Source organism: Melanaphis sacchari, unplaced genomic scaffold (assembly GCF_002803265.2).
Source record: "Melanaphis sacchari strain LSU unplaced genomic scaffold, SCAv2.0 Contig36_pilon_pilon, whole genome shotgun sequence".
Classification (NCBI taxonomy): domain Eukaryota; kingdom Metazoa; phylum Arthropoda; class Insecta; order Hemiptera; family Aphididae; genus Melanaphis; species Melanaphis sacchari.
The window spans coordinates 1,913,388-1,935,204 of record NW_020271232.1 but is presented as its reverse complement, the minus strand read 5'-3'; the positions used below and the strand labels follow the sequence as shown (position 1 = coordinate 1,935,204).

Sequence of the window (21,817 nt, the reverse complement as noted above, 5' to 3'; positions counted from 1 at the left end):
GCAGTGACACAATTTCATAAAATATAGATATGCTGTTAGACGTTGTGGGTCTAGAAATAAAAAAAAAATTAAAATTTTAAAATTTATACAAATTTAAGTTTTTAATATCTCTAGTCTCTATTGACTCTACTTAAAAAATATATTTATATATTGGTCATTGGTGCAACACAGTAGATAGTAGGTACTATATACATAGATACTACCCATCACTTTCGTCAGTGATATCTGATATCTTATGCAATGGTTAAAATTTTTGAATTCTTCAATTTTTGAGATTAATGAAAATTAATTTTATCATAGCCATGCTATTATTAAAAGTTTCCTTAAGCTGTTTGTACTTCGGAATAAAAAATTTAAATAATTAAATCAAAACGAAAAAAATAATTTTATGATATATGGAATGTTTTAAAATATCCCTGGTTGGCATGCACTGATGGATACGCAGTGCATCAAGTTATAATTATTTATTCGTAGTGAGTATGATAACAGATAAAGATAATAAAAATATGTTTTCTTAGAACGTTTTTGAAATGTAGTAAAAATGACTATTGTTAATGCTTTTAAACTATATAATAACATTACTTAAGTTAAAAACTAATGTTTTGAATTGTTAGACGTGAATTATTTAAATAAAATGACTCGACAATTTGAATCGAATGCGTTCGTAGTTAACACTATTAACAGGTCGTTTAGCGCGGAAAATAAAGCAACATTCTAATGTGTTTTTACTTAAAAAGTGTTAATTTTTATAATTATTTTTTTTTTAATATTTACCTATTTCAAATATATCATTAAACTAGTGGACCGTCTAATGGCTGAGCGACTTGCAATGATGAAAATATCATCGCCGAGCCATCGCTCGTATTACTCCATGAGGCGTCTGCCTCACGACCGACACTGACAAAATCATGTTCATTCGTTTAGCATGTTGCCGTCTATTGAGACACCAAAAGTTGATCTACATTTCTATATTCATTTCATTTCTCCTGTCTTTTGTGTATGTAGTTGTTCTGCCGCATGCAATTAAGCTCCTCCAGAAACCTTCAAAAATTCAAGAAGTCTCTCAGTATGTTATCCCCAAAGACAGTCCGACAGTTCCAACAAACTCTCGTTGTACATTCTACGATTGTTTCAATATATACAGGTGTGGCCATAAGTTTAATGGGGATTTTAAAGTTTATGTTTATCCGATGGCCAGACATGTTGACCAGGATTTCATACCTATTGGGGGTAAAATGTCTAAAGAATATCATACCATACTAAATACAATAGTAGAGAGTCAATATTATACAAAAAATCCGGAAGAAGCATGTGTTTTTGTACCACCAATCGATACATTAAATCAAAACCGGTTTCGCGTAAAAGAAACATCACAGGCTCTTGCACTATTACCACAGTAAGTTAGATTTATCATAACAATGGAATAAATATTCAACTAATTTGTTTATATTATTTAGTTGGAATGATGGTCAAAACCATTTAATATTTAATATGGTACCAGGAACAGCACCAGACTATAAAACTTTTGTTGAATTGTCTATTGGTAAAGCCATGGTTGCTGGTGTAGGTTTTGATTCTTGGACATATAGATCATCTTTTGATATTTCAATAGCAATTTACAGCAACTTAGCCATTTCTTTAAGTAATGACTATACCTTTAAATACAGGTAAACAATTAAATTAGCTGTAATAAATACAATAAATTATTTAGATTTTTAATACTTTTCAGAACTACATTTATCACCACAGTTCAAACAAATCTTCATAATAATTTCATTACTTCTTTAAAATCAATTGAGAAACAAAAATCAATGATTAGAGTTATAGAACCTTGCTCACATAGTGGACAAAACAAAACAATAGTTTGCCATAAAAACATTACTTATAACTATATAGACATTTTTACTGTAAGTATTTAGAATTTTTTTATATTTCATGAAAATAAATATATTGATTTAAGTTGCTGATTATTTTTTTCAATCTTATATTACTTAATATAGGACAGTGTGTTTTGTTTAATATTGCCGGGTCCACGGCTAATAGATACGGTTTTAATTGATGCACTGGCTGCAGGATGTATACCAATAGTAGCTATTAATCATGTTGTATTACCATTTTTTGAAGTTATAGACTGGAAAAGGTTTGTATTTACTGTTATACATTATTTTTTTAATAAAACTAAAAGTTTTTATTTTTGTCTAATAGAGCCATAATTGTATGGAGTGAAACTGAATTAAATGCTTTACTAGACATAGTTTCTGGCATTCCTTTGGATCGACGAAAAGATATGTCAGCTCAAGGTCGTTGGTTATATAAAACGTATTTATCATCATTGAAAATAATCACTATGACTACTCTTAAGATATTGAGCCAAAGACTACATCCACATAATTCAGATTTTTATGAAAATTGGAATTTAAGACCAAATCCTGTATGTTAGCATTTTTAATTTAATAAATATCAGTAGATTTTTCATGTTTAATTTATTTAGGTATCAGCTAGAAATCCATTATTTCTCCCATATATGTCAGATTCTTCGGGATTCACAGCAATAATATTATCTTATGATAGAATAGATAGTTTGTTTACACTAATAAATATGATCAGTAAGGCACCAAGTCTTCAAAAGATTATTGTTGTTTGGAATAATCAGTTGAAATCTCCACCACATTGTAAGTATTTGAAGTTGAAACATTTTCAAAAAATAATGATCTACTGATTCATAAACATTAAGCGGTTTACTTAATAAAGTTTCAGAATGGCCAAAAATTGATGTATCTCTAAAGGTTGTACAAACAACATCAAACAAACTATCAAATCGATTTTTTCCGTATAGAGAAATTGAAACGGAAGCAATTTTATCTCTTGATGATGATATACTTATGTTGACTTCAGATGAAATTGAATTTGGATTTCAGGTAAATAAATATTTGGAATTTTATGTAAAATCTTTAAATGTTTGCTGTCTTTAGGTATGGAAAGAATTTCCTGATCATATAGTGGGTTTTCCATCTAGAACTCATGTATGGAATAACAAGACTAATACTTGGAAATATGAATCAGAATGGAAAAATGAAATATCTATGGTATTGACTGGAGCAGCATTTTACCATAAAGTGAGAAAATTTGTTATTGATAAAAGAAAAAAAAATATATAAAATTTTGAATTTTTTAAATGCTTATTTATATAGTATTGGAATCAAGCTTACACTTATATCATGCCTAACAATATCAAACAATGGGTTGATGATCATATGAATTGTGAAGACATTGCAATGAACTTTTTAGTGTCTAACACTACAAACAAAGCTCCAATTAAAGTAATATTGTTATATATATATATTATTTTTCCTTTCAATTGAAAATATTCGACTTTCTTTTAGGTAACTCCTAAAAAGAAGTTTAAATGTCCTCAATGTACAAACACTGAAATGTTATCAGCTGACCAAGGACACATGGCTATAAGAACATCATGTGTGAATATGTTTGCCGCTATTTATGGTAGAATGCCATTAAAGACTGTAGAGTATAGAGTTGATCCTGTTCTGTATAAAGATGCATTTCCAAAAAAATTAAAGAGGTATAACAATGTCGGAGAATTGTGATCATTATTATGCTATATTGACTTTTGAGACTTATGATCAAATCTTATTTTCTATGATATATATTATTTTAAATTTTCTATTCCTTCTTTTTTTTTTTCTACCATAATTTTAAAGCCAATCTGTAATGTATTAAAAGGTTGTTATCGTATATTTTATTAATATATTCATTTGATCAGCATTAGATGTTTATAACTAGTAATTAAATTAATTTTAATTGTGTATATTATTGTATTTTAATTTTGATTTATAGACTTATGTTACCATTAAGTTTTTATTTTGCTCATATTATAACATTTTTTTATTTAAAAGAAATATGAAACCTTACTCTCATTGTTGGTTGTGTCATTGAAATAATTCACTTGTTATTTATTTGAATGTTTTTAGGTGTGTATTTTTTTATTTTTTTTTTTTTTACATAATACCATTGTAAGTCCTGCCTCAATTATTCAGCCATCACTAGATTATTTTCCTATTTTATACATGTTATTTAGATAATTAATTGTTTTTAATTTGTTTTTGAAGAACTGTTATTTTTAATAAACATAAACATGTAATTATATATAAATGAAACAAGAACAACTTATGCAATGCATAATATAATACAATCATTTTTAAATTGTAAATGCCATTTCATGTAAACCATCACAAACTTAAAAAAAAGTACTTGTACAGGTTTAAAATATTTATGATTAGATGTTTTTATTTATGTTTAAGATTATATTGTTGAATAATTTGTAAACAAGATTGAATATTGGCCATAAAAAATATATTAAAATATATTTTAGCAAAAAATATAAGTTATCAATTTGAATACAGAATGGAATTGTTTTTTTTTATGTTATTTAATTATTTGCACTAGCTGAATTTCTGTGTTTTTATTAGTTAATTTTGTCTAACAGTTATAAATTATTAATTTTCAATCAATTAATTTAAAAAAAAAATTGGAATAAACTAAAAATTGAATAATAAGTTATCCAAATCATTCATAAATCATAATTGTAGCTGTGAGATGGTAATAATTCAAAAAATAATTCAGCAACTAGTCTAATGTACTAAAATTAGTATCGTTTTCACTTGTTTTTCATAACAATAGTAATTATATTCGTACTATAGAACTTAGTTAAATAGGTGCAATTAAATTGACATATTATTTTAAGTTTTATCTATTGTTGTACAACATCATTATAAAATATTAAATAAAAGTTAGTAGTCGCTTAATTGTTTTAATAATATATTGCTTTAGGTATAGCCATGTGATTGCATTTAACTCCGATAGGTACTTTGGTTATGAGTTATGACTAAACTTGTATCTTACCATTAAACTATTTACCTATGTAGCTATGTACAATATATATATTTATAAATTATAATATTTAACAACCCAATGAGATTATATTTGTATAAAAATATCTAAATGCAGATTACATGCATATTATGACATAATTTAAATTGTGATAAGAATTAGGTTTCTTAATCAATGGTAGTATATATATACATATAAGTACATCGTGTTTAATATATTACCTATTAGCACCTACCTACATATTATATATCTACCTACACAGTGCATATTTCATAAGTACTTCCGGCATCGAGTTTCATAATTCTATAAGATAACTGATATATTTTTTGCAACTTGCAGATTAAATTATTAAATAGTTATTTTAAACATAAGTTATATAACAATTAATAATTTTGTAAAAGTTAGAAGTTATAATATGAAAATTTTGATTAATCATCTTTTACTTCGCTGCCTATTAATATTAAATTCGAATATAAACTACGTATAAATAATTTAAGTTTATTGAAACTTTTTATTACAATTCCTGTAAGCATGGGATTATGGTGTGTTGTGTGCATAGCATGCACGGGACTATCGGCTATGGTTACATCTGGCTACAACAGCCCTCGCCCCTCACAAAAACTTTTGTACTCCCCTCACGATGTTTACTTTCATTTAAAACATTTTATCCGTAATTATAGTTTTAAATGTTTTTATAATTTTCTTTGAAATTTATCAAGGCTATTTATTGACAATTTTATTATTATACCAATACAATACTTATACAATATACATACATGATACATATACCTATTTATTTTTATCATAAACATGTGTATTTATAGATCAATGTCCTATTAAATTTTTTGGATTTACCTTGTGCATTGTCACATCGTGTTGTCCAATAATAATATGACGATATTATGATAACCGACAATAATTGTACAGAACATTCACGACTCACGTAATAATAATTTATTTCAGTATTTCTTGAAGAAAATTTGAAGGCTGAAATTATGGTCCTAAAAATATGATAAATAAAGAAAACTTTGAAATACATGACATCATACCCAGTGTAGACAACAATATTTTTCCAAATTTTTATAAACTTTTACAAACTGACATACCATGACAATATTGCGATAGGTTCACAACCTCGTCAATATTTTATATTGAAAACGATTAATCACATGCAAAATATGCATAATGAATCGGAAAATACACTCAATATTTTTGCATAAAAACATAGGAGTCTAAGTTAAATTTAATAATTAATTTGAATTGTCTTATCTTTTATATAATGTAAAGTACATCAGGTTAAGAAAAAGTCAAGTATAAAATGTTTTTTCTAAAAAATGTTCTCATTTCTTTAATTCAAGTTGAACATAAGGACTACCTAAGGAGTTTTTGGTCTTTTGGAATACATTTTCCTTGTCCTACAGACAACTACCACAGATAATTTTATCAAACTACACCCATGATGTGTACCTAATAATGATATTTGATGCTGCCAGACAAAATTGCCGAGAAAATATAAATTTAGTAGGTATAATTATTTTATTCCTTAACATATATTAAATTAATTATTAATATTAGCACAAAAAATGATTTTCAAATATCTTATATTTTCAACTTAAAAAATAAAGTAGAATGTTTTACTAACAGACTAAATTAAAATACAAGAAATCACACGAAGACAAATAGAGTAAGGATATATTATGTGCTATAACCACTTTGAAATTAACAATATATATGTTTATAATCTGTTTTTCGATAAAATAATAGTTTTCATAAATCATATTGATATAATAAAAATATCGAAACAATTATTACAATTTACATTTTTTTGAGCACATTATATTAAGAGTATATTTGATAACTTATGGGGCATAACTTCATATACCTATATTTAATAGATTTTTTGGGCATATAATTCTTTGTGTATTAATATTAGCAAAAAAAAAAATGGTTAAATATTTTTTATCTTATGATCTATACATACATCGTCGATGACATAAATTATTTACCTGTTTATCTACGTCAATTATTACTGCCTAAAGTACTCGCTGCAACAAGGGCAACATTTGATTTTGTCTTTGTGACCATCAATTTTATTATTACAATATTACTTTAATATAATCATGATGCGGTTTGTCTGTCTAAGTTATACAAACATCATTCCGATAAACCATTAAGACTTATATCACACGAATATAAATAAGTTCGGCGTTCTGTCCGCTATTCATAAATTATAATATTCTAATAAACTTCAGGTACTTATATATTATGGTATATTGGTATTCTAATATTATCATAAACTCATAAGGAACATTCATCTGCCGCTTTTTATTCGGATGCGATATGTGTATTCTTATGAATAAACACTGAAGTCTAAGGACTATACTAATCAATAGGTAATCACTAATCACAATTCCTATAATCTATTATCTATAATATCCATAACCTATGAGATATATTATTGTATAGGTATATTATGTCTAACTACAATTATGTTGGAAGAAACTACGAAGTGGAAAGCTATATTTTCATGTATTGTATACTACCATTGATTATAGAATAGACTATTCTATAATCAATGATACTACTATATACACACATTGCACATTTAGACTAAACAGCTCGTGATATTATTACGCCTAAATAGTGCGCTTATTTTTGCTACTATTATTATTCCGTGAAAACAAATAGGTATATATAAGTATCTTTAAGAAACAACAGCCCCGATTTGCAGTATGGTTCGCCCTAGTATTCCACTGTTGGCTGCTGCGTATATATTAACATGTAATATGTAAAATGTACGCGTCACTGTTAAATTGTTATTCGTTTGGGAACAGATTATTTAAATCAAACTCATATATTATAATATTAAATACACGCATATTTACATAATACTATAATAGTTAGAACATTGGTGGTTATTTTTAAAACGAAAAACGCGTATTGCACGAATCAAGTACCTATCAACTTTGGTAGTTTTGTGTATTATATTTTAATTTATGACAATATGAAATGCATTATTCATTAAGTTGCCGCCAGAGCAATGACCCATGGGTACTTAATTATCTCGAGTAGTTACCCCAATTGCGTCGCAGTGGTTTTAACGTTTCTCTCTCTTTAATATGTACGTATATTATCTGTCTATGTATAATTGTATCTACAAGATTATTCATATAAAAGTAGACTCTATAGTTTTCATAAAAAGTATTTTTTAAATAAATAATTTAGTAATTACAATCCATGAAACTAATTTTTACTTTTTTAATTGTGCTATATGACAGCATAAACTTTTAATTGCACGTTCCAGAGGGCTAAAATTCATTTGCATACATTTACTTTTTTACAACTCGTTTGCGCACAATTTTCAAACAATAGAAACCCTTTTTCAGAGAAATTTACCCATGTATAGAGTGTATATGATCTGCGTACATACCTCCAAATTTTCGAATTGATCATTAGCAGAGCTGTGCATTTAATGCACTAAAAAGTGTTAAATGTATGCATGTATTTTTGCACTAAAAACAGGCAAAATATACCCTAAAAAATAAAATAAAAAACATGCGAATATATTAAATTCATAACACTGGTCATTAGTGATGGTAGAAAATTATTATAATACACTACAACATTTTCCTTCGCCCTATTTATAAAGCTTAAGACTTATTGTGTAATCATATTTTGGTATCATAGACTGGTAAATTTAAAAATGATGTTTGAGAAATTTTATTTAGCATAGCTTCCTGATGGTCTACAAGCCATCATTATTTACAATTTTGTTGATTAAAAAAATAAATAATTTTAATTATAATTATAATTATTTTTTTACGATTATTAAGTCTTTAAAATAATAATTATCAAAAAATAAAAATGTATTAAATATTGGTTGGCGTTTGCATTAAATATATTAAAATGTAATTTTTTTTAGATTTATAATTAGAGTGGAGTATATTATTTTCATATAATTGTATATAATTTTGTTTTTTTTTTTAAATATTTTGTTTCTACGGGTATTTTCTTTGTTATTTTTTTTTATTAAATTAATTTTTAAATCAGTATCGACTTGAGTTTCTATTAATATTTGAAGTTTTAGATTATAAATACAGCAATAAAGACTAAAGCTTGACCCACACGATTCATGTATTTGGTGACTGGCGAGCACAGTAATCGCGATTATTATAAGTTATAACGTATTATTACTGTTAGGACGTTAGGTGACAGCTGATGAGAAACCACGATTGAAAATAATTGTTATACTTTAAGATACTCTTTACACCCAAAACTGTACTTACAAATTGGTTTCCATTGTTTGAAATTTATTTGTGCACAAACGAACTGTCGCAAATTTATAAAATCTATTGGTAATGTGGCATGTGCGCAAACGAGTCTCAACCGTTTCGGAGTAAAATATTTTTCCAAGAATTTATAACTTATTACTTTTTTAACGGAGAAGTCAAAATTATGTTAAAAATAATGTTTACAAAACGTCAATACTTTCTGATAAAATGAAAGAAAATTTTTATTACCTATAAAAGAATCACCCTGCATATTTATATTTCAGATTTATACACGTATAGATATTATAATATACAATATGTATTATAATAATATGTATTATTTATTATGTAGGTATACGCAATTTTTATTGTGCATGAGAAAGCTAAGTTAGTAACTTGCATGTTTTATATATTGTGTTCTTATATAAGTTTTGTCAGTGATAATATCATATTAAAATGGTGGATATTAATATGACGTGTCGAGATGGTCACTATAATGGATGTGTTAAATTTGAGTTCAATGATACATATAAAACAATTTTGAGCAGAGAGGGTCTATCAGTCCATATCACTAAGTTTATGTATATTTTTGACAGATATTTCTATTGAACAACATTTAAGGTAATTTATTTTACTATATTAGCATTACGGTATAGGTTGTTTAATTATTGATAAAAACATTGAATTTATAAGTATTATTAATATTTAATTGTTTTAATTTATAATAGTATAAATGTAGGTATATCATATATTATAGTTAATTGTTATTAACTTTCAAGTCAATATTACTTTACCACAAAACAGTGTGAATAAATTCATGGTATAAAGAAATATTATCCATAAATTAATCTACATATTTTGAAAATAATATTTAGCTTAGTAATTTCCCCGTCAATAATGTTTTTGAACTATAACAAAATAATTAACATATTGAATCATTATTTACATACGTAATTTTGTCTAAATTTGAAATTAAAATGTTTATAAAAAAAAAATTGTGCCAATACTTTTTTTTAGATTTTTAGTTTTAGTATGAGTGTGTGAACTGCTTATGACCAATTTTACAATTTAGCTATAAAAATGAATAATTTATAAATTTTGATAAATGTAGTCAACATTTGAAATTTGAATGATTATAAGTTATAACAATAAATCGTATCGAAACATTATCCGTTTTTTAATTAAGCTAAAAAAACAAAAAAATTAAGTAAAAAAATAGGTTTAACGTAATAATTCTTGGTTTTCTTTAATTTTTTGTTCGTTTTTTTTTTTTGATTGTTTAAAAAAACTCTATGAATTTTTAGATTTGAATTCTAAAAAGTACAAACACTACAAACTATATTTAATTTTCACTCCATTCAGAATTAAAAATATGCATTATTTATTATGTCCACAGTCCAGCGTCCAGCCATTGATTCACAGTTTAAAATAATATTTTGTTAATATGTTCAAAGTATAGCTATATTAAATACCTATAGCGTTTTTATTGACATTGACAGGAACGGGAAAGAGTGATGTGTTAAAGTATGCGTTGAAAAAAAATCATTTATACGTGACAATATATTTATAAACCTATCTATTAACATATAGGGACACGTGACAAAAAAAGCATTGTCAATTAAAAAAAAAACCTATTGAAAACATCAACCCCCGTGTGGCTGTGTCTGTGCATATTTTTAATTATTGTACAATCCTTGACGTCATCAATGGAACAGCGTAATTTACACATAGCCACTCGGGACAAGGATGTTTTCTATTATTAAACTGGATATCATGATATACTATAATATAGTACATATATTAATATTATAAATATATATTGACATACGTATTGTATAATAAATATATATAACTTATGTTATTTAAATGTATTACATATATTTCATATAATGTACAAGACGTGCACCTATTCTAGCTAAATTTTGTTACCCATGGTTGCTGAGTTAATGTTTTAAACAGTTACACGTTGCTGTTTCAAGACCTAGCCGCAATAATAACTAAATAATAATTTATTATTACGAAGTAGAACTTACTGTAGACTTGTTTATCAATTATTATTTCCATTAGTTATACGAATAGTGCGCCGTGCGTGGGCTAAGCCCGCAAAATAAATTTATGAAACATATCGTTATATACGAATGTATATTGTATACAATATTATAATATAACAGGTACCTGATACCATATGGTGTGCAATCGATTTTGTCTAGCCCAAGGAATGAAGAATCGAATACAAAACGTATTTTTATTAATCTGCACCTGCAGGTTACTTACGGAAGCTATACACACATTGCCTCTATATATATGTGTATACTGTATATATTACTCTATATTCTTTATTCGTGTACATATAAATTTCAATATTTGTGTATATTATTATATATCATAACGTCGACATGTTAATAGGAAGTATGACAATAAAATGAAAAGGGGCAATATAATTCATAAATATTATATATACTCATTCATATATATATATATATATACATATTTCCGTGTGTGTATGTGTGCATATTACATCACATGAATGCGATAAATGACAATAATATTCGTGTGCGTTCGTCGCACAAATGTTAGTCTGTCAAATGTCAACATTATTTGTTTTTGTTCTCTTATTGGTACTCCGGTGGTATATTATGCGTATCTATATAATATATTATAATATATATAACTACACCGCTGTATTAAAAACCCATGCCATAACGACAGACACTACACTATATAAACAGTACGCATACATAATAATAATAAAATATACCCAGTACGAACGATATTGTATACCTGTAATTTATCATACACTACTGTGCCGAGGACATGAATATAGCGTTTGATATACCTACCTATAGAAATTAGCAGTAGTCACCCATATTATGCAAACGCGATACGTGAACGGATGTATATATAATATATTATTATATAGTAATAATCACGCATGCATCACGGTTCCAGAGAAAAGATAAAAATAATAAAAATATATCATATTATTATGTTATATTAATATATGTCCCTCTTTAAAAAAATAAAATAAAATACACGTATCATAGATAATAAACACTCGCATTAATATTTAATCTATATGCTCGGATTAAAATATTATCTAGACATCGTCACATCAATATTGACAATATTATAGGTAAAAACGTACAATTTGAAAAAGGAAACACTAGTCACTACTATAGTCTATAGTATCATATTCATATATAATGTAAATAGTATATAATAATTTATAATAATATACCTAATGCATTAATGCTTACAATTAAATGATTGAATAACTATTAACTATATTATGTAACAGATATGAGAGACTAATGAGACCGTCCCGAAAAAATAACTATGGGGGTAGGGTAGACTAACTATAGTCGCCAACTCTTGGAGTCATAAAGTTGAGATGATATAGGTTTTCTCGCTCTGCTTGATTGATAAACCAAATGTTATTATTATGTTATAATATACTTAATCATACATTTTTTTTCTTATTGTTTAATACACATATTTTTTTCAAAAATAGTTATTCACTATATGGTAGAAAACAAAAAATAGTGGTATATTATTGCCTTCACTAATTTTAATTTACCGAGTATCCTCTCATTTGATGGAATTTCTCCAATCATTGGAAAAGTTAAAGCCAAACAACGTAATAAATTAGCACATGGTAAAATATATTTGGCTTCTTTAGACTTTTTCATTAAAGATTTAAAAAATGTTAAATCATCTTGCAACATGTTAAATAATAATTGAGTTTGGACTAAATCTAAATCTTTTAGATTGGAATCTGTGTATTTTAGTGGAAATAAAAAGAGAGAATTTGTAAAGTTTTCAAGAGTAACTCTTTGGTAAAATAAATGTATTGCAAATTCAACCTCAGTTAATGGTTTTGAGTCTATTCGTTTAGAACATAATCATTAATCTTGTACGATAATCATTACGTAATTTAATGGGTAAGGGGAGGTGCCCTCTCAGTTATTTGACTAGATGGGCAAATACGTCTTCACCCCTTGTTAAAAGTTAAAATTAAATTTATTGTAACATATGGCTAATAATAAGTATTAAAATTTATTATAAATAATACCTATTAAAATCAATGCGTTATAATATTCCTTTTCTATCTATGATAATAATAAATAATCACAAAATCAATAATATTGTTCAGTCATAGACAATTATATTTAGATTAGGACTATTATTTTAATTAGATAAACCTTTTATGAGGAGAATTGTCACTTGAATTTATTTTTGTTGTTTGGATTTTTATACTTTTCGTTTTTTACTTTAATTTTGTCTATTATACTTATAATAGGTATTAAAAGTTATAATACCAGCAGCTGTTGTATTTATTGGGGAATAACATAAAATAAAATTTAGGTATTTTAATAATCTATAAAGATAATAAATAAACATGATAAATTGATAAACTTGTATATATAAAACATAATGTTATGGTATAATATAAGTTATTTATGGTTAAATATTCATTTACCTACTTGAAATAATATTAAAATATTATTCAATTGCCGACTCGATGGATCTATGAATCATTTTGCCAACTAGATTCAACTAGACTAGATAAGTCGTAAAGGTGACCCACCCCTAAATTCCCCACTGGTGGTAAATAGTCACGTTTCTCCGAAAAAAAATGGAAAAATGTTCAAGGTGTGTGCAGAGCCTAAGTCTGTTTCCCCCACTCTCCCATCTATATCCTCGACGTTCCCATAACAACTTATTAAAAAAAAGTGGATAATATTAGGGGGAGTTCAACACTTCTTTAAAAGTTAAAAAAAAATTTTCTTATTTATATGCCTATTATATAACTTTTAACTTATAATAATTAATGATTTTTAACTTCTTTCCCCATTAGAGTTTGTTTTTATGTATATACATAACTATTAAATATAATTATAATAGGTAAAGGTACCCATACATAATATGGATGTACTCGGTCTTAAAGATAATAGAAGCTGCCTGGCAGTTTATATATATATATATATATATATATAGTTAACAGTTGTAGTGTTATACAGCTTTATATAAAGGTAAGTACATGCATAAATAATATGAATTATAATTTATACAGAAAATTCGTTGTCACGACGACATAATTGATTTAAACCAAATTCGACTGGAAGGTTGTAGTCAGGTATAAATGTATAATCAAATTTAACAACAAAATTTAATTTAATATTTCGTTAAAGGTATATAATATATACATTATACATTGCACGACGTGCTTGTATAGTATAATAATTGGTTTCTGATCAATATATTTTTGGCGACTTTAGGGCCGTAGAGTCGTAGAGATAAAAGAATTTAGGCAAAAATCGGAGAGGAATTGACGGGATTTTTACTGCAGCAAGCTGATTTGCATTTACTAATTGTGATTTTTCAATCCCTACTGTATGTATAAATACCAGTAGACTTATCCTCGATATATATGGTTTTTATATGACATAAATATTATACGTCCAAAATTATATTCTACGTCGATTTTTGACTGTCAATATCCAACGACCGTATTATAGAAAAGCATAAAAACGAATTTTGAATATCTTCGATGAATTGTTATGTGCAGTTTATATTAAAATGAGGTTGTATGATTGACTTACTAATTCGCGATGTATTTTTTCCGCTCAATAATATAATTTATACAATAATAGTACATATGTTTTAATATTACCATTTACCATTGATTATGTATAATAATTAATAAGTAATAACATTACATATTATGTTATTATACAATATAATCAATGATATTTCCTATATTATGGCTACATATTATATGATTATGATTACTAAGGTACTGATTTATACTCAAAAATTGAAAAAACATAATTTCTCATAGTTATATATAACATATATACATGGGATATGCATTACATTGTCGCCAGGAAATTTCAAATAAATATACTTATAATACTTATATACATAGGTGTAAATGTACAGTAATAGGTACGTTAAATGCATTTTTATCTGATTAAAATAACGACCGGACGTTATGAGATTGCGATTGCCGAGAACGAACTTAATATAATATATAGAACTATAGAAGTCAATAAATAAGTACGCCCATAATAATAATATTATTATAATATCAACGGACTACAGTGGTAGCAGGTTTGTGTGAGGCTATATAGGCAGGTACACATCTCAAGTACCTACACAAGTAAACATCTCACGGATGCGCAGGTCCTGTAAAATTGTTGTCGCCTTGTAAATGACATTTTTCCTTGCAAATCCCACCCTCTTTTACTGCCACAAACAATTCGCATATTAACCGGCCTCAATTCCAGACTGTAAACAAGTCATTTAAACATCATCCTGTTGGTCCACATCTCGAGTAAAATACTTTTGAACGCGGCGGTGGAGGCAACAAATTCGCTATTTCGGTTAAAAAATTAAAATGTTGACCGGAACCCGTGATGCGAGGAAAAATAACGACAATAATAATAGTCTATTAAACGGCCACACATTTTCGAGCCGTTCAAACCGGCGACACTGCGATCGCCGGTCGCCTCGACCCATAAGTCTCTGCCGGGCCAAAGGGTGGGTGATCGGTGGAGGGCGACGACCACCCCGCTCGCCACTAACCCCTTTCACAAGCTGTACCGTTGAAGAGTGGAGAGTGAGCGAGAGTTTCAAAAATCGAATTGTTTACGAATATCGTTGCCGTCGCCGTCGCCACCGCTCGCCAATCACTGCTGTCAGTCGCCGTCGCAGCCACCCAGAGCGCCTAGAGGGCCAGAGCCAGTTACCGTGCAACAGCAGCGCTGCTCTTCAGGGGTTCATAACGACAAAAAGTTTACTCTTTAAGTGCCAATAATAATAACGGAATAAAAAGCATATTAATCATCATTCATCGCATTTACTCGCACACTGCGTACATATTTTGTGGCCTATGTGCGCCGTGTTTGAACCGTTGAAATGAAGCTGAAAACCATATCGGAAACCGTAAACAAGGACGAACTGTTCAAAAAGGTAAGTCGAAAGAAAAAATCTCATCGGCTTTATCGCTTACGCGTTTGTATCAAACTTGCTCCACTGCATTCAACTACCCCTATCATGTTGTAATGCACCCTCTCGCTCTGTTACAGGTAGATAGGTACCTACCTATGTAATTAATTAAATTAATATATTATGTATTATAAACGATGAGCAAAAAAGTAGTTGCATTGTAGTAACAGAGACAACTTAACACTGCCTGAAAATCGCCTATCTCATAATATGATATTATTATTTAGTTTATAATAACTACAACAATATCTTACATCACCATGTTTTTGTTATTTATTCTGATACATTATTTTGATGTATAGGTGTGGAACCTCTCAGCAGATCATTGTATGGATGTTGTATTAATGATGTTCTCACACGCAGAAGGTACAACACTACTTGGCACACATAAGCTTGAACAATTTATTGTGACTACTGAACTTTGTCGTTTCACTTCGATGATGTTTAATCGTCCACCACTATACCGTCCTGCTCTAGACTGCACAGTCGCAAATGATTTTGTTTCTACAGAATTTGAACGCTATATTGATTTGGTTGAAGACAATGTAAGTATATTTTTATAATCTGTGGTATGTTTAGTAATTATTATATGGTTTATTTGACTTCCTGTAAAGAATTGTTTTGGTATGTTGACAAATAAACTATCTAAAAAATAATAGTATTTATTTCTTACTATAATACTATGTGTTTGAAATTTATGTATTTAACTCAAGAAACATGATATATTTTATTATTTTATAAAACACTGTGTGATCATAGATATTGAGTTAATATTTTAAATGAAAAAATTTACCAGTTGGAATTTATATAGAATTCAGTATACTTTTTTCTGACTAAAACTATTATTATTTGTTGAAATAGGCTTATGAATTGTCAAGTGCTCCCAATAGTGAAGTACTTGTTATCATTGCAAATAACGAATGTCGCAAATTTATCTTTGCTTCTCCACGTTTACGTCCTTATATTATGTCTAAAGAATGCATCTCTGTCATCGAAAGATGCCTAGGCAAAGGCACTTTCTCTGCTGGTCAAGAATCTGATATGGATAAATAGCAATTAATATCTTTTGCATCACTACAAGTAAGCACTATTATCACGCACACATTATTTATTCACATTGTATTGTATATTAATGATATTTTTATTTTCATTACAGTTCTCAGTGCTGCTAAACGTCTCCTCGTGACATATGATAGTTTTCATGGAAAATCAGTCTAAAAGTACCTATCTTGATGCTTGTCTGTGCTATCTTTATAATAATAATAATATTAATAATTTTAATGATAATAATAATAATAATAATTATAAAAATAATAGTAATTGTAGTATTAAAACAATATTTAATGTTTTTCATAAGCATTGCTTATAGTATTGGGTCATTTTTAATAGTGGTAGAGTTAAAAGTTACCTGTTTTCCAAGACTTATTGTTTGGTATTTTATATTTTATAAAATTTATTTTTACTTACATTGATTTAATTTAATATCTATACATTATTACATTTTTTTTTTTTTTAATTAAGTTAAATACAAGAAAAAAAAATTACAGCAAATACATAAGTTTATGTTAAATTTCTGAACACGTTTTATTTAAGTATTGATTTAAAAGGCTGTATTACCGTATTAGATCTCATTTTGTTATAATTTTTTTTTTTTTTTTGACTATTTATATTACTGCAATTGGAAAAAAATACCTAAATGCTTAGCAATTGTGAAGATTTATCAATAATCTAGCATTTTTATATACACGAGTGAGACTGCGTAGTGATATAATAAGATTTATTTTTATTGTTTATAATTTTTTCTTGTTTTTTTTTTTTTTTTTTGTTTGGCTATGATTTTAAATTTTATAATTTTAAGACCCACTGTAGTTTTTTTTCTAGTACTCTTTGAACTTTTGTTTTGTGTTGATATTTTTCAATGTTTGTTTGATTTCAATAAATTAAAACTATTGTATTCTTAAAAACTGTAATATTTGTCAGGTTTCTTTTCTTTGCCAATTTTTTTGTTCAATAGGTTTTGCAAAAGTATCTAACAACATCATTTAGTACCTACCAATAAACTATAGATATATTAATATATCCAGGCCCAAATATGTTTGGCAAGTTACTGAGTAAAGAACATAATAATGGATATGTTAGTATTACAATGTCCTTTATTAATTATTTGGTGCTCATTAAAGTATAGATTTATAGTTTAAATTCCTATAATATAGTTGTAAACAATAAAGTGAACGGTATTCGATCAGTTAAACACTGTTAAGTGCAATTGTCAGGACACAAACTAAGAAATAATAACTTGTTATTTGTCAAACTGGTTCCTTAACCAAATCTTCCTATAAATACTAAAATATTTATTGTAATATTTTGGAATTAAAATAAATAGTAAAAGCATTGATAATATTCACTTCCATTTACCATCCATCATTTTATAACAAAATACATGAAATATTATATTACATAATTATATAATAAATTATACATTTAGCACTTAAAAGCAGAATATTTGCTCCAATATTTAAAATTGAAGGTAGTTTTAAGTTGCATTTTTGTCTTGTAGACAAATAATTTAGTTATGTAAGTCATTATTCTTAAGACAAAGTTAAGAAAATCTCAAAACTGATCACAATTTGAAATATGGTAAAGAAAGGGATAAGCTTCTATTTAAATACGATGAAAAATGTTTATTGTTTTACTCAACAATATATTTTTGTGTTAGTTTCATAATAAATAAAATTACAAAATTGAAAATTGAAAATTTTTTTTGATTTATTTGCTTAATAATTACTCTAAATTGCTAAAATATAGCACATTTGTTTAAAACCTCAAAATTTTCAATCTAAATATTAACCATTTGTATAACTTACCAGCACAAAATGTATAAAATAATAATAATAACATAAAATTTAAAACTTTTAACATGATACTTGTATTAATAATAAATATGTATAGTCAGTTTTTTCAATAACTGTTATTTAATAAATAACAAAATATGGGCAATATTAATGAAAATAATATTCAAAGTGTAGCAAGTATGCTGAATCATATTTAGCCATTTAGAGAGGGTTCAGGGAACGTCAAGCTTTTACATAATGAGATTTTTTTTTATATAATATTCTAATAGATACTAAATAACAAAAATTGTATTATAAATTAAAATCACAATTGGATTACAAATATTTAATTACCCATATTGTCAAAAATTAATAGATTCTAAAATAAATTTATAAAAGTGATTAGGTATAAAAATATAAGTTTGTAATCAACAATTAAAGATTTGTTAGTTATAGAGTATTTACTAGCTATGATGAACATGGCGATAATTCTGTATAAAATAGTATTACCAGAATAAATTTTTTAAATATTGTTTAATAATTATTAATTTATTTAATATTATTAGTTATTACACTATTCTTTATATTTTTATTTATTTTTTAATACAATAGATTTTTTCCTTTTGAGTAAAATATACTATATCAATAAATTTTACCAATATTAGGTAATGATAACATTGAATAGTCTAGGCTACTTTTAAACGTCTGAATTGGGTCCACTAAGTCTAGTTTATTATCTTAATATATTTAAATGAGTCCGTTGAACCTCGCACGATACGACAAGGGATACACAATAAGGTATATTCATTATTGACTGGGTGGTGAATGTTTGTTGTTCAAAATTATTTTCCATAGTACCTACCAAATACTTCGTGTCCCACGAATATATAATTTATTACCAATACAAAATCATGGAAATGGAGTGTAACGTCGAGTGAAAAACAAAAAACAATTTTCATAATTAATATTTAATAGACTTGAGTTTTGATTTCAAATTAAAGTCGCTCTACAGTTTGCTGTAAATAGTAGGTATCGAGTGAATCATTGAATATATTAAATTTAATGATTTATCATTGTATACGAAAAACAATTCTGAGTGGAGACGGTCTATTAGCCCAAATGTCATGGATTTTTATATATCGCTATTTAAGTAATTTATTTTACAATTGGTATACAAATATATTACATATTTTGGTAGATTAATTTAATTTTAGTTGAAAACATTGCAATAATAATCATATTATTAATATTTAATTATTGTAATAATATAAATTTATAACGTCATATTATACTTAGATAATTATTTTTATTAACTTTTGAGACAATATACTTACTTTAACATGAACCAATGTCAATAATATATGTTTATGGTATAAACAGGTACCTAGGTAATATTTAATAATTTACACAGGTACATATTATTTTTTAAATATCATTGCAGCGTTTAGAAAATTCATTAAATATACTAAAAAGTTTTAAATAGTTTTGTAGTTTGGTGAAAATCTCATTTATCTACGGTTATCAATTTTTGATTTACAAAAAAAATATCAAAAATAGTTATTTTACAGATAATATTATAATGCCATACAAATTTGAACTTCAAACGATCATGATAAATAAATGGGACTCTCCGATAAACTTTATTTTGTTTATAATTGGTAGAAAAAGGTATGAAACATCTTGTACTAAATTTTAAAGTCTTAGATACCTATGTATAAAAAAAATGTTACAAATTTTTGACTATACAAAATAATTTGTGAATTTTTAAGATTTTACTAAATTCTTATTTAAACGCTTAAAAAAAATATTGTGACTAAAAAAAAAAACATAAAATAAGTAAACATCATTAAAAAATCAAAACATCGGCGGATCGTAAGACCGTTTAGAATCAAGAAATATTGAGTAACAAGGTTTAATAATGCTGGATTTGTTGTTAAAACTCATATAACTATTTAAGTAAATTTTTTTTTTTTAATTATCTTTGATTAATGTTAAAAGACAGCTGTGGTCTTTGTTTTGCTGTTTATTTAAATAATAAATCGAGTTACACGAATACTTTTAAGTTTTCAGAAATTAGTCCACTAAATATTTTTTGGTTTTTTAAATTGAGTAGCTCCAGTCTATAAGAGCGTTATCCAACTTATCCATGTGGATAATCTGGTTATCTGAGTAAAGGCAGTAAATAAACTGAGGAGAACACAGTGGAGATATAGTCCCTCATATTTTTAAAAATATTATACATGTGTCATACTCCTTCTAATAAGGGATCCCAGATTTATTTTTTTACACACAAAACATTTTAAATCATACCTATACTTGTAATTTATATTGGTGTTAACTTTGGAAAGGGGTGAGGGGACTTCTGTTAGCAATTAAAATATTACAAAATTAAGTATTTGATGTTTGTCAAACAAATTACATATTTTGGCCTTGATATAACATTTCATTTTCCTTATAGTTATTAAATATATTATAAAATAAAGTTAAATATAATCATAATCAAATAATAATTATTAATTATCATTTGATTTAGATATTATGGTTTATCAATAATCTGAAATTTAAAAACCTTAATGCTATAAAAAATTAAATTTTTTAAATAAGGTAGGTACATACCAACATATCAGACAGATTATCCAAAATATGGGATAAAAGTATTATTTTTAAACTAGTGTCGGGACATCGTGATTCTTCATTAAAATACGGGACGTATGGGATTACTACTTCTAATTTATTCTACCTTATAATATAGTTATATGCCATTTGAATATTCAAGAACGTATATTTTTTTACACT

The 21,817-nt window shown here is 26.5% G+C and overlaps 2 protein-coding genes across 2 annotated transcripts; both read left to right on the top strand.

The window, feature by feature from the left end:
* The first annotated feature begins 515 nt into the window (after window positions 1–515).
* On the top strand, window positions 516–3,810 carry LOC112596907 (exostosin-2). The gene is made up of 10 exons (XM_025342744.1): window positions 516–1,396; window positions 1,458–1,667; window positions 1,730–1,907; window positions 2,001–2,140; window positions 2,206–2,431; window positions 2,492–2,672; window positions 2,752–2,918; window positions 2,973–3,116; window positions 3,192–3,320; window positions 3,384–3,810. Exons 1-10 carry the CDS (start codon window positions 909–911, stop codon window positions 3,603–3,605), a joined length of 2,085 nt encoding a protein of 694 aa, XP_025198529.1. The 5' UTR covers window positions 516–908; the 3' UTR covers window positions 3,606–3,810.
* An 11,928-nt stretch (window positions 3,811–15,738) lies between these two features.
* LOC112596980 lies at window positions 15,739–17,613 on the top strand. Its single transcript, XM_025342872.1, has 4 exons — window positions 15,739–16,154; window positions 16,493–16,735; window positions 17,052–17,270; window positions 17,347–17,613. Exons 1-3 carry the CDS (start codon window positions 16,101–16,103, stop codon window positions 17,241–17,243), a joined length of 489 nt encoding a protein of 162 aa, XP_025198657.1. The 5' UTR covers window positions 15,739–16,100; the 3' UTR covers window positions 17,244–17,270; window positions 17,347–17,613.
* Window positions 17,614–21,817: the final 4,204 nt, after the last annotated feature.